Below are 14,003 nucleotides of genomic sequence, written 5' to 3' on the forward strand. Positions count from 1 at the left end.
CCATTTCGTACCCAGCCCAGCCCATACCCCCAGCCCTGCCAAAACCAGCTGGGCAGGCGACTGAAGGATCAGCTGCATCTGCCCCAGCAAAGGGGGAACCTTTGGTTCCCTGCCACGCTGTGCAATGCCCAAATCTGGGAGCATCCCCCTGCGTGTGGACTCATCTGCAAATTTGCTGTGGAGTCTGGCTTTGAAGAAGGTGCCACAATCAAAGTCCATCATCTTCAGCTGGCCAGTGGCCAGGTCCAGGAAGAGGTTGCCATCCTTGATGTCATCCTCGCTGTCTCCAGCAGCAGCAGTCCCACCTGGTACAGCTTCTCCAGGGGCGCCTTCTCCTTCCCTGCGGTGAGACCAGGCTCTCAGGTTCTGCCCAAGGCCCCAGCTGTCAGGGAACCAGGACAAGCAAAACCAGCTCAGATGGTGGCCACCAGTGCTGGGCAGAGCAGCTCAGCTCCAGCACAAGGGCTTTGAGTTCCCATCTGATGAGCCCTGGGCAGTGACACGGGCAGGACAAAAAAGTCTGGCTTCCTTTGCTTCTGACTGCCAAGGCATGTGTGGAGCTGTAACTTACCAGGGCCCTGCATCACAGTGTGCCTGTGGCTCTCTCCCTTCTTCTAGGGCAGATGAATATCCTGCATCCAAGGATGACAGAGCAGCTCTTCTAATGAGGGCCTTTCCAAGTCCAGCATGGATAAACACCGCCTGATCAGATCTTGGCACTCTGGGCAGAGAAACCACAAACCGCTGGTCAGTTGGAGAAGGCTCCTGTTGGCTTTGCCCCACTATTCCCGTGCCCAGGCCATGCTGGATGTGCTCAGAGCTGGGCCTAAGCTTTCCCATCCATTCCCTGGTTTGGAGGAGAGCAGGAGAGCAGGACATGTGCCACCTCCTCAGCAGCTGCCAGAGCAGGATGCTCACGAGCCCGCTGCTGTCTCCCAGCACTGGTATTCCCCCGTGCCCAGAGATGAGGATCCACCTTGAGAGAGCCCTTGTGGCAGCGAGAGTTGATGGTCCCAGCTGATGTTCTGGCCCCTCCTGAAAGGGTGCTCCCCACAGACCATCTGGTGCAGCAGGATGCCCAGGGACCAGATGGTAGCTGGCCTGCCATAGTACCAGCCAAAGTGGGTCCATTCCGGGGGGCTGTATGACCGTGTTTCTATGGAATACAGATGGAGTTCATCGGGGGATGCTGCTGCTCCCAGAGCCTGGCCCCAGCATCCCTGCTCCAGTGGCACATGGGGTGTGACGCACTGCCCTCTCACCAGCACCTGGGACTTGTGTACAGACTTGGGGTTGGAAAAGAAGCCACTGGGGTTGGAAGAGGGCAGTGGAAGCCCTGGCAAGGCCCCACCATAACAAGGAAGAAACCACTCAGTGCTGGGGGAAAAACCATGCCTGCATCCTCCCTGCCTGCATTGCTCCAAAAAACATTATGAACCCAAAACAAAGCAGGCGAGTGGAACAGTCCAAGCCCTTTCTCACCAGCACACCAAACTGGCTGGGGCCCTGGTTCCGACCCCCCCTCTCGGCTACCCCCACCCACGGGTGTTTTTGTTGGGCTGGCTGCCCTAGCCCCAGTCCTGGGCAGAGTGGTGGGCAAAGGCTGCCTGCAGGGCTGGAAGCTGGCTCCACACCCAGCCCTGCTCAAAAGCAACTTGGCTGAAGTCTCAGTGCCATGAAGGGCTGCAGAAGGGAGAATCCCCACTGCCACACCCAGCTTGGGCTGTGAGATGTTGGGCCATGAGATGCTGGGACCAGGAGCACACCCTGTGTGGGCTCACCTGCAAAGTGAGTGTAGGCTGTGTCCTGCAAGTACGTGCCACAGCCAAAGTCAATCAATTTGGCCTGCCCGGTGGCCAGGTCAACCAGGATGTTCTCTGGTTTGATGTCCCTGTGCAGGACCCCGCAGCTGGTGCAGTGTCGCACAGCCTCCAGCACCTGGCGGAACAGCTCCCGCGCCACCTCCTCGGGCAGGAAGCCCCGTGCCTGAATGAAATGCTGCAGGTCCTGACACCGCTCCGGGCGCTCCAGCACCATCAAGACATCGTTGGGGAGCTCAAGCCACTCCAGCAGCTGGACCACACCAGGGAAGCCAGTGGACACCTTGGCCAGCAGCACGATCTCCAGGGGTGCGCTGGTGCCGTCGGGCTGCGGGAGGAGCACGATGCCGTCAGTGGGGCTGATGCCGCGCCGGGGCTTGGGAAGCCCTCAGCCAGCCTGGGATGCTCTGTGCCCTGCGCTGGCCCCACGCCCGCTCTCCCTCGAGGCATCCTGGAGGCTTCCACCCTGCCGGGCCTCGGCTCATCCCCGCCCGGCACGGCCCGGCTGCTCCCGCTGGCCCCGCTCACTCACCAGCTCGCCCCAGTGCCGGACGCGCTCCCGTGGCACCCTTTTGATGGCCACCTGCAAATCCAAGGGCAGCAGCGAGCTGAGTTCGCCGTCCAGCTTGCCCAGCCCCATCCTCCGCCCTCCTCCTCCTCCGCCCCCTCCTCCTCCTCCTCCTGCGCCCGCCGCTCACCGGGGCGCCGTCCGAGAGCCACGTGGCCGCGAAGACGCTGCCGAAGCCGCCGCGCCCCAGCAGCGAGCCCAGCCGGTACTGCTCCTTCAGGCCCTGCTGCGCCTTCCCTGCCGGCGGGACGCGGCTGTCAGCGCTCGGCCCGGGGCCGGCAACGGCCCCCGAGCGCCCCTCAAGCGCCCCGGGCCGGCCATCCCCAGGCGTTCACTCCCTGCAGCGGGACAGCGGCGGCTCGGGGCCGGCGGCCGCGCTGCCGAGTGGCGGAGCTCGGGCCGGGCAAGCAGGAGCGGAGGTGGCGGGAGCGGCCGTGCCGCTTGTGTCCTCCGCGGGCCCCGGGAGGCGCCGGGGCCAGGGCCGGGGCCGGGGCCAGGCTCGGGCCAGGCGGAGCTAAAGGGAGGCGATGCCGCCCCAGCCCCAGGCACTGATGCCCGCCCAGCAGCGCCACCGCCAGTACAACCAGAGCCGGCGGGAGGCGAGACCGCGGCGGGACGCCCGGGGCCGGGGACGGGGCAGCCCTGCCCGGGGCCGGGGCTGGGCTGGGGGCATGGCCCGACTGGGCATGGGGAGAGAGACTGGGAGAGGAGGGGACCCCGGGAAAGGGAGACCGGGACAGGGAGAGACAAGCGGGACTGCGGGAACAGCCGGACTGCGGGAGAGGGAGAGGACAAGCAAGAGGGGCTCGGCAAAGTCGCTGCTTTCGCTGCTGCTTTCGCTGCTGCTGCTGCCGCTGCAACTGAAGCGCCGGGGCCGTTTGTCCCCGTGTCCGTTTGTCCGTTGCCCACTCGCCCCCGCGCCGAGCCCCGCGCTCCCCGGGGGCAGCCCCTGAGCCTGTCCAAACACGGGAACTTGGCCGTGTTCAGCCAAGACCCAGAGTCTGCACTCCCACACAGCGGCACAGGAATCCCCTCAGTCCCTGCTGTGCATTGTCCCTGCTGAGGGTCAAACACTATCGGAGAGCATTCCCTGAGTGCTGAATTTATACGTGACCCAGGCACTGCACTTACCTCTCCAGCATTGCTTTCCAAAGAAAACCAGGGGAAGGCAAACTGGGTGTAGCTCATGGTATTTGACAGTGTCTACAACTTGCCAAGTCATGGATCTTAGAAGTGAGATCCATTTGGAATTAATGGGAAGGAGAAGTAGTGCAAGATGGAAAAGGGGAGCATAAAAATAAATCGAGTAAAACATCTCAGATGGTTTCTTTCTGTTTTCTTTGAATTTCTTAAAAGCTCTTTCAGTTTTCCCATCATCTGCTCCTCAGTCCTCTTTGCTCTTTCCAAGAATCTTTCCTGGAGAACGAGGTGCAGCTTCTGTCACAAGATGTGCCACCAACTGCAGCTCCTCTTGGCTTTCCACACCGTGCGTGCAGCACGACTCTTGCAGCAAAGCAGGACAAATATTTGAAGAACTTTACTGCTTGTTCTTTCTTCTCCTTGTTGGCTGGGCAGTTGTGCCATTGGTGAGGTTTTCAATGTTACTGTTCTACCTTAAGAAAACATGATGGGCTACCAGGAATTGTTAGGGAATGCAAACCTGACTGAATGCAGAGAAAGAACCTCCAGAGCCTGCAATCTGAAATGGAGAGCTGTGGGATAATCATTCCAACATGCCCGTGGACATACTGAAAGTGAGCTAGAAGATGAAAATGGCCTGACAGAGGGAGTTTGTTTCAGTGTTCAGTTCAGATGCTTCTCCGTCTCATGCATTGATATGAATCAAGAGTACAGTCAGTTCATGAAAAGTACCAGAACATGCTGGACCTGTCAGGAGATGACTGGAAGAATTTGAAAAGGAAAAATGCAGGGAATGACTTTGCGAACTTTTTCTCTAAGAAGGGTCATTTTTTCCTAATAATTTCTGATCAATTCCCTCTGCTTTTGTGCTTCCTAACAAGTCCATTTTCATCCCAGATTGCCCATGAAATGGCAGCCCTGAGCTTGTGGAAGTGCCCGAAAGATGCCCTGTTCCTCTGCAGGGACCCTGAGGCTGAAGCAGGAGCCTGAGCCCTCTCTGGGGAAGCCTCCTCCGAGCTGGAATTTGTGCCGTGCTGGGAGAGGAGGAGGAGGGGGAGAGCGCTGGCGCTGTGTGGCAGGAGCAGGAGGTTTGGGCCGCAGGACATTCCGTCTGCGCCGCTGCCCCGCAATGGGCGGCCGTGCCCGGGGCTCTGGGCCTGGCCCCGCATGCGCTGAGCTCCCGACACTGCGGGAGCTCCCCGGGCTGGGCTCAGCTTCCCGCTGGGACTGGGCAGCAGGCTGGGCTCCAGCTGGGATCAGCAGCAGCTGGAAATACCTCTGCGCATCTCCACTTGCTGCTGCTGCTGCTGCTCAGAAGGAGAAACAATGAAGTGAGTCGAGAAGTTCTGGTTTCTCTTTCTCCTGGTGGATTTTTTCATTTGATTTGACACTTGAGAGGCAATTTCTGTGATGGCCTCTATCAGATGATTTTATTTCAGCAGCAGCAGCAACAGGGCCGTGTTTGAGCACTGCAAATGTGGTCTGTGTGGCTTTAATTCTCCTTGACTTAGTGCTCAGGGACTTTAGGGGATTTCAAGATCTGCTAATCATGATGCCTGTGACCAAAAGCCTGAGTTCACCTATTGCCGGCCGGGGGTCTATGTACAAAATCACAAACAGGACGGGACTGCTGAGGACAGTGTCTTGAGGTGTTTATTTTCCAGCATCAGTCTCATTACATGGTTATGACAATGGGAAGATGCTGGCAGTTTGTCTCCTCGGCAGCAGACAAAGAACTCAATGTTACAACTAACTTTAAGAGTTTTTTGACCAATCACACAAAGCAGAAGCATATTGACAGTAGTTCTATCCAACCATTATAAGCACACGTACCTTCGGTTAAAACAATACCTGATTATTTCGAATACAATACCTGCTTCTAAGCCTTAAAACAAAATGCTCAGAGCTCATTTATTAAGCTCAGTACTTCCTAATATCAGGCTAGATATACTTTTCTGCAGCTTAGGGAGTTTTTCTAACCAAGCGTTAATACACAAACTATTGTTCTATTTGTCCATACTTTCCCACTTCTTATTTAACTTTTCTGCTGCCCTATCTCATGGTTACAGCTCAGCTCTAATCACAGTTCTGGTGTCTCTGAAGCCTGCCTTTTTCAGCTTTCCCAAAATCCTCTGATTTTAAGAATTCCCACATTCACCATCACGAAAAAAGCACTCTGGGTAGCACTGATCAAAAAAGGCAATTGCAGTTTTACAGATAAATTTCAAGTGGCAAGAGCAGCCATGATCTCCAATTGCCAAGGCAAAGGCAGCAGCAGCCTCCTGCTGTCACCTCAGGGTGAGTAAAGCAGTGCTGAAAACAGCGCTGGAACCCGATCCTTTCTTTCTCTGCGGGCTGGGTCAGGGCAGCACAGGTGGGCCCTGCACAGTCAGGGCTGGGTGTGGGTGATTTCTGCTCTACTCCAGAACTGAGCTGGAAAAAGCCCTCGGGAGCCGAGGCAGGAGCAGGCGGGAAGGGGCCGGCGCTGCTGCTGCTCCTGGCCGGGAGCCCCGGCTGGGCCGGGCCGGCGCCCCCTGCGCTGCGGCTGCTGCTGCTGCCAGAGCCGGGCGGGACTCGGGGACAGGGAACGGACACGGGGGGACAGCAAAGGCCTGGCGGCTGCAGGGATGGTGGCGCTCGGGCCAGCGCCAGCACAGAGCTTCAGCCCGCAATGAACCCCGAGGGAAATGCTGGGGAAAGGCTCCATTTCAGCCTTTCTTCACTCGTGGCTGTGAAGGGACTGAAATAAAAGGAGAACAAGCAGGGCCCGACCCCTTCTCCTTTGGGAGGAGCCCCAGGCCTGGGGCTGTGAGGGGCCGTGAGGGGGAGAAGGGTCTCTGAGAGGCTGTGGGAGGCTTGGCACCTCATGGAACCAAGGGTTGGTTATGACACTGCAGAACCAAGGTGATTCCTGCTGACAGTTCAGAACCTCATGGAACCAAGGGGCAATTCTGGACAGCAGGGCCATGGAACCAAGGAGTCCATTGGGACATTACAGAACCTCATGGAATCAAGGTGTCCATCTCACTCTACTGAACCTCATGGAACAAAGGGTCCCTTGTGACACTGTGGAGCCAAGGACACTGCTGTTGGCTGTACGAAAGCTTGTGGAACCAAAAGTCCATTGTGACATTCTGGGGCCTCGTGGAACCATGGAGACCATTATGACACTTCAGGACTCACTGGAACCAAGGGGCCATTTAACCTAAGGGTCATTGTAGCACGGCGGGGCCTCATGGAATCAAGGGGATCTTAGTGGGGCTCCGTGAGACCACCGAGAGATTCTGACTCTGTGGAACCAAGGAGACCATTGTGACACTACAGGGTGCGGTGGAACCAAGAACTCGTGTGACAGGGAGGAGCCCAATGGAATCAAGGGGCCTTTCCCCATTTCAGGGTTTCATGGAGCCAAGGTGTCCTTGTGACACTGTGGGGCATCATGGAGTCCTGGAGACCATTCTGGCACTTTGAGGCCTTGTTGAATCAAGGAGCTCTGCAGGGCCTTGTGGAACCAAGGAGCTCTTTGTGACACTGCAGGGACTCATGGAAGCAATGAGACCATTCTGGCACTCTGAGTCCCCATGGCACCAAGGGGCCAGTGTGACACTATGGGTCCCCATGGAAGCAAGGGGCCAGTGTGACATTATGGGTCCCCATGGAAGCAAGGGGCCAGTGTGACACTGCAGAGCCAAGGAGACCACTGTGGTATCGCTGGGCCTTCTGGAAACAACGTTCTGCTGCAGGGCCCCCAGGGTCCAAGAACATGGAACAAGTCTTGCTGGCTTAGCCTGGCTGGTCCGGCTGACCTTGGCATGTTGAGGGTTGCTATTCATCTGGCCCTGAAGCCATGGAGCTCCATGTTTTCCTTCCTCTGGGAAAGAACTCTCCTTCTCCTCCAGGGGTTCAGGGCTGAAATTGGGATTCTACCTCCATATTTGATTATATCAAAGCATTGTTCCTATATGAAATCTGCCAGAACAGACAGCTCTAGATGGCCTTGGCATCTGGGGGGGCAACCTCTCATCTGCCGTCAAAACACTGGGGGGGCTGTGCTTTTCTTTCCATGGAAAGAAACATCTCTCATGTGCAGGCATCCATAGCCAAAACTGGGAATCTGCCTCCAAAATTCCTTATATCCAAGAGAGCTCCCAGATAAAAGCTGCCAGGACTGTCTAGGTTCCCTTGGATTCCTGAAGACCAGCTCTCATCTGCCTGTGAAACACTGGGGCTCTGCCCTTTCCTTCCTGTGCAGAAGAGCTGTCATTCTGGTCCAGGCACCCATGGCTATAGAAATACACTGCTACATATGGCTGAAATGGAATTGCACCTCCAAAACTCCCCAAATATCCAAGGGTTGCTTTCAGACAAAAGCTGCAAGGACAGACAGGTCTGGCTTACCTTGGCCTCCAGTACCTGCCTCTCATCTGCCTTCAAAACCCTGGGGCTCTGTGGTTTCCTTCCTGTAGGAAAGAACCGTCCTTCTTGTCCAGGCGCCCATGGCCTCAAGCACATGAGCACTGTATAGGGACAGAGGAGCTCTGTGCTCAGTGGGGTGCAGACTGAGGACAGAAGGGGAGAGCCCTGGGAGGGACTGAAGGATGGATTCAGAGATGGTGGATCCTTTTGACATAGTAGAGTACAGCCAGAGAAAGAAAGTGTTAATGCAAAGGGCAGCTTGGGAGGCCCAGACTGGGAAAAAAGAACAAGGAATTTCCCTGCCAGGGCAGGGCTGTGGTGCAACACATCCCTCAGAAGGAGCCTGGGTCAGCCCAAGGCTTTGTGTGGGCAGGCAGAGGCAGGCAGGAGGCAGAGCTGTCAGCAAAGGAAGGGGCCAGCCAGGTGGGGCAGCCGGGGGATGAGCACAGCCTGCAGGGACAGAGGCGCAGGGCAGGGACACCGTAGCACAGCCTGGGCTGCACAGGGCACAGGCATGGGCAGCAGCTGCCAGGCCCTGACAGAGGCAACTTGGGCAGCACTTTGGCCATGGCTGCTGGGCCTGGGCCTGAGCCAAGAGCAGGAGACAAGTGACCCTTGCAGGCCTGGGGCCTCATGGCCTCCTTGTCCCTGCTCAGCAGCCTGGCAGGGGCCGCCCCATGCTCCTGCCCTTGGCACTGCACATCCCCACATGCCAGTGCCCATCCCGGGAAGAGCCCTGAGCAAGGAGGGAGGGACAGGATCTGCCTGGCCAGGGGCTGGGGCTCAGGCCTTGGCCCTTTGCATTCCTGAAACACATCCAGATTTGCTCAGCCCCAAAGACACCTTTGCCTTGTTTTTCCCCAGCTGTCATCACTGCCTCCAGTGTTCTGCTCTAACTGGAACCTGGGGACACTTTCTCAGTCTTGTCCCTCAGTGGGACCCATTAAAACTTGAAGAAACGTTGGAGATTGATTGTGACTTTGAATTCTTGAGAGATTTCTTCAACTCCCTCTCAGGGAGTGATGTTCAGGGCCTGAGCACCCAACCCACAAGAGAAGTCCTTGTGCTGTGTCTGTTCTGCTGAGCTGGGCTGGGCTCCTGGAACAGAAGGAACTCCTGGCAATCAAGAAGATCTTCAAAATAACACATCCTCAGGAGCAGCTCCTCTCCCAACCCAGCAGGGCTGAGGGCACTGTCTGCGGCCACCCCGGGCACAGCACAGAGACAGAGAGATTTTCAATCAGTCAGGGCTGTGAAGATGCTGAGAAGTGACTGGGGGAGAATCACTGCCAGCCCTTGGCACAGGAACCTCTGGCTGCAGGACAAGGCAGCTGCAGCTCCTGGAGCCATCTCCTAAAGCTGGAACATCCCAACGCCTCCAGACGCTGTGAGTACATTCTCTGATTGTCTCTTGTGCAGAGCAGCCAGGGGTGCCCAGGGCTGTCCTGCAGAGCAGGGTCCTGCAGCCCAGGGCACTTTGCTGGGGCAGGGACTCTGCTGCCTGCCCGGGACAGCTCTCAGCCAGCCCTGGCAGCTGCTCTAAGCACTGTGGGACCAGATCTGGGTGGGAGGAGACAGCTGGTAAGGCTTGGAAGAGTTTCTGTTGTGTGGTGAGGATGCTACATTGTTAAGGGATGCTCCCAGCATGACACTGATCTCCAGGGTATTTCCTAGTAGATTAAATGATAAGCACAGCAAAGCAGGGTCTGCATAAAACAAAAAAATCCTGCTTTATTAATCCATTTCTCTGGGATGCCTGGATAGAAAAATGCACTTAGATATTCCTGTCTCACTTTAGACAGAGAAAAATTATTAAAAAAAAAAAAAATTCTCTGAGATCTGAATATACCAGGCAGTGCCAGAAACACTGCACAGGGTTCCTTAGGGCAGCATCAGCATCGCTTTTCCAGTCCTTTTCAGGATTGCTCTGACATTCCCATCAGAGCCTGCAGAGCCAGAGCTGCCCTTGGGCAGTGCCAGAGCTGGGAGGGGTCTGCAGGGCAGAGCTGAGCCCCCAGGGCTGAGCTGCGCTCAGGCAGCACTGACATGGCCCAGTCCTGGGCACAGGGAGCAGCTGCTGGCAGGGACAGCTCCAGGTAGCAGAGCCCTGGGCAGGCAGTGGAGGGAAAGTGCCCCCAGGCTGTGCTGGGATATTTGAAATTCTCCACAAACTGAAGTATTGCATGATTACTTATTCTACAGACCCCCATGCCAAGACAGAGCAAATGTCCAACAGCAGCTCCATCAGCCACTTCCTCCTGCTGGCACTGGCAGACACGCGGCAGCTGCAGCTCCTGCACTTCTGCCTCTTGCTGGGCATCTCCCTGGCTGCCCTCCTGGGCAACGGCCTCATCATCAGCGCCGTAGCCTGCGGCCACCACCTGCACACGCCCATGTTCTTCTTCCTGCTCAACCTGGCCCTCACTGACCTGGGCTCCATCTGCACCACTGTCCCCAAAGCCATGCACAATTCCCTCTGGGACACCAGGACCATCTCCTACTCAGGATGTGCTGCACAGGTGTTTCTAGTTTTCTTCTTCCCCACAGCAAAATTTTCCTTGCTCACAGTCATGAGCTATGACCGCTACGTGTCCATCTGCAAACCCCTGCTCTACGGGACCCTCCTGGGCAGCAGAGCTTGTGCCCACATGGCAGCAGCTGCCTGGGCCAGTGCCTTTCTCAATGCTCTGCTGCACACAGCCAATACATTTTCCCTGCCCCTGTGCCATGGCAATGCCCTGGGCCAGTTCTTCTGTGAAATCCCACACATCCTCAAGCTCTCCTGCTCACACTCCAAACTCAGGGAGCATGGAATTATTGTAGTTGTTGCCTCTTTAGCCTTTGGTTCTTTTGTGTTCATTGTTTTCTCCTATGTGCAGATTTTCAGGGCTGTGCTGAGGATCCTCTCTGAGCAGGGACGGCACAAAGCCTTTTCCACCTGCCTCCCTCACCTGGCTGTGGTCTCCCTGTTCCTCAGCACTGGCACATTTGCTCACCTGAAGCCTCCCTCCATCTCCTCCCCATCCCTGGATCTGGCAGTGTCAGTTCTGTACTCGGTGGTGCCTCCAGCCCTGAACCCCCTCATCTACAGCCTGAGGAACCAGGAGCTCAAGGCTGCCTTGAGGAAAATGATCACAGATGGTTTTCAGTAGCAATAAATAGTCATTCTCCTGCATAGCTGTTATGATGTTACATATTTATGCTCGTTCTGTGCCATGCATTTTTTACTGCTGGCACAGTTGTTATACTTTTGAGAATTTGTTCACACCAAAATCTTTGATTATACATTTTAAATTCAGTGTTTGTTTTTCCAGTGGCACCCAGTGACTGTATAAACCAGGAGCTGTACTTCTACTACTACATTGAAGAATTGTGTATTGCCATGTGTGCCTGACATCTTTCTTCCCTGGCTTTTCTGGAGCTGTAGAGTTGGTGCTTCTGGGCAGAGCTGGAGGAGAAAATGGAACCCCAGTGCTCCTCACTGCCAGGGAGCCCCAGGGCTTCTCCTCCATAATCTCCCCTTCCTTCACTGCCACACTCCCCTTCAGAACCCCTGTGCTGGTTTAGGGCCTCAGGGCTCTGCCAGCTCAGTCCCTGTCCTGCTGTGTGCCTGTCCAGGGACTGCAGGCAGGGACAGGCTGTGGGCACTGCTGGGACAGAGCTGGGCTCTGCAGCAGCATTTCCATCATGCAAGGGCATCTCCCCAGTGCAGGGCCTGAAAGCTTCAATCTCCTTCCCAGTTACTCTCAGGGATGTGCCCAGCACAGTGCCCTGGAGAGGAAACCAGCAGTGCCCAGCAGAAGTGTGGCAGTGATCAGGGTGGGGGCTGTCCCAGCAGTGCAAAGCCAGCACTGCTACAGCAGTGGCCTCTCACCCCAGGTCACAGAGGTTCTTCTTCTCTCCATGGAGGGACATCAAGTGCCCGGGTCAGGAGTCTGTGTTTGCAGTGCATGGACACTCCATAGCCCTGAACATCCTGTGTGTGTGAGGGGACATAAACCCAGTGAGCACAAACTCCTTCAGCTGCTCCTGGACTTTCCAGAGAGTAACATCCCCTGGGAACCCCTGAGTGCAGGGCTGGGACGAGCTCCTGAGCACAGAGCTCCCTGTGTCCATCCCTCTGGCCGTGGGGCACCTCAGGCAGGGCAGAGCAGGGCAGGGTGACACCCGCAGGGCTGAGGTCCCTGCCAGGCTCTGGCAGTGGCAGCAGAGCCCAGGGAGCCCCTGCCCGTGCTGCAATGAACTCTGTGTGTGTGTGCAAGGGAAGGACTCGTGTCCCTGGGCAGCCCTGGGGCTGGGAGGAGGGCATGAGCCCAGCTCAGGGGTGGGCACCTGGCAGAGCCCTGACATTTCTGGCTGTGCCCATAAGAGAAAAGTTGGGCAGGGTGACTGTGGTTAAACCCCTCTGGCCATCAAGTGACAACCAGGTGTCTCTGTCACTGTCCCTCCTTCATCAGAAAACAGGAGAAAATAAGGTGAAAACATTGGGGGTCATCATAAAGAGAGATTAATACTGGAGGGACCAAAAAGCAAAGGCCAAATGCAGAAGCAAGGAAAACCATGGGAAAACAAGAGTTCAGCACCTGTAGTGGTTGCTTTGGAAGACAAATGTATTAATACAGAAAATCCAGAGACCTTCTTGTCCCCCTCATTTCCCTGCTGATCTGGACATCACAGGGAATGGAAGAGCCCTTGGGTCAGTCCAGCCAAGCTGTCCCATCCCTGCGCCCCCAGGAACACCTGCCCACCCCCAGCCCATTGGGGGAGCGGGTTGCAGAAAAGCCTCATGTGGGGCGAGCCCTGCTCAGGGACAGCCAAAGCCTTGGGCTGGGACCAGCCCTGCTGCAGCCACAAGAGCCAAGCACAGCAGGACAGGGGTGCTCTGGGCAAAGGGAACTCCATCCCAGCCACACCCAGGCCAAGGGGGCTCAGGGGGCTCTTCCCACCTCTGCTATTCCACAATTGAATGAATCTTTTCCTTGGAGAGCTCTTTGAAGAGACAATTGCCAGAGAGGCAGAAGCAGAGCTATAAAATGCTCCAGTACAAACACAGCAGCTCCTGTGAGGAATGAACCCTCCCAGGGCAGTGCTGTGGCAGGAGCAGCACCCAGAAGGAGGGGGATGAGCTCAGTGCATGTGTGTGTGTCCCCAGACACAGAGGGTGAGGGTGGACAGAGGTCAGGGCAGGGCTGGCAGTGGCAGGGCAGAGCCAGGGGGCAGCGAGATGGGAGTGTGCAGCCTGCAGGGACACAGCAGCAGCTGTGGGACAGTGCAGGACAAGCTGTGCTGGACATGGCCAAGGGCCCTGGCAGGGCTTGCAGTGCCCAGGAGAAGCCACATCTTGGTGCCCTGGGCACAGCAGGGTCTGTGCCACCAAGGGCTGGGAGGAGACACCTTGTCCTGAGGCACTGGGGCCTCCTGGCACAGCCCCAGCCAGGCTGGGCACTGTCAGCCCCTTGTCCTGCCCTCAGCATCCCCCCCTGCCTCACATCCCAGTGGCCTCAGGGATCTGCTGGAAGGAGTCCCTGGGGAGCCTTGCTCAGGAATGGCCCTGGGGGCTCCTTAATGCTCCGACGGACTTTGGGTTTTGCTTTTGCTTGGGAGTCTCTGAGAGGTTTGTGCAATTGTGGCCTCCGGTTCTCTTCTCTAAAGAGTCCAGAAAGAGCCTGTGTTGGTGATGGACCTCACTGGACTGACACTGAAACTGCATGAAAAACAGAAACTCCAACAACACCTTACAGAATTTAGGCATTACTTTATTCTTGCCAGGATGTCATTGCGGCCATCACATGCAACAGAAATTATTCCATCCACACGTGTCCGGATTCCACAGTGAAAATCATTCCATCACACATTGTTCTTTACTACGCTTTTCACATATTTATACAGAAAAAACCCAAAGAAATTAATGTTCTTTGCTCTCAAATTATCCAATTCTTAGTATTCCATCTGCTATTGCTGATTGATCCGTTCGCCTTTGATGTCAATTAAGTCCTCATTCTTTGATTCCCTTCTCAATCTTTTCCCAGACCAGGTGTCTCTGCACTCTGGGGGTGATG

At 56.2% G+C, this 14,003-nt stretch overlaps 1 protein-coding gene and 1 pseudogene across 1 annotated transcript; one reads left to right on the plus strand and one right to left on the minus strand.

The window, feature by feature from the left end:
* Positions 1 to 614: 614 nt before the first annotated feature.
* LOC132335048 (serine/threonine-protein kinase pim-1-like) lies at positions 615 to 3,076 on the minus strand (annotated as a pseudogene).
* Positions 3,077 to 10,550: 7,474 nt separating this feature from the next.
* LOC132334587 (olfactory receptor 14J1-like) lies at positions 10,551 to 11,338 on the plus strand (the record flags this gene model as incomplete). Its single annotated transcript, XM_059860693.1, has 2 exons — positions 10,551 to 11,012; positions 11,285 to 11,338. Coding segments are annotated over 2 exons (516 nt in total), but the record flags the coding sequence as incomplete, so codon positions are not given.
* Positions 11,339 to 14,003: the final 2,665 nt, after the last annotated feature.

Source organism: Haemorhous mexicanus, chromosome 16 (genome assembly GCF_027477595.1).
Source record: "Haemorhous mexicanus isolate bHaeMex1 chromosome 16, bHaeMex1.pri, whole genome shotgun sequence".
In the NCBI taxonomy this organism is placed as follows: Eukaryota; Metazoa; Chordata; class Aves; order Passeriformes; family Fringillidae; genus Haemorhous; species Haemorhous mexicanus.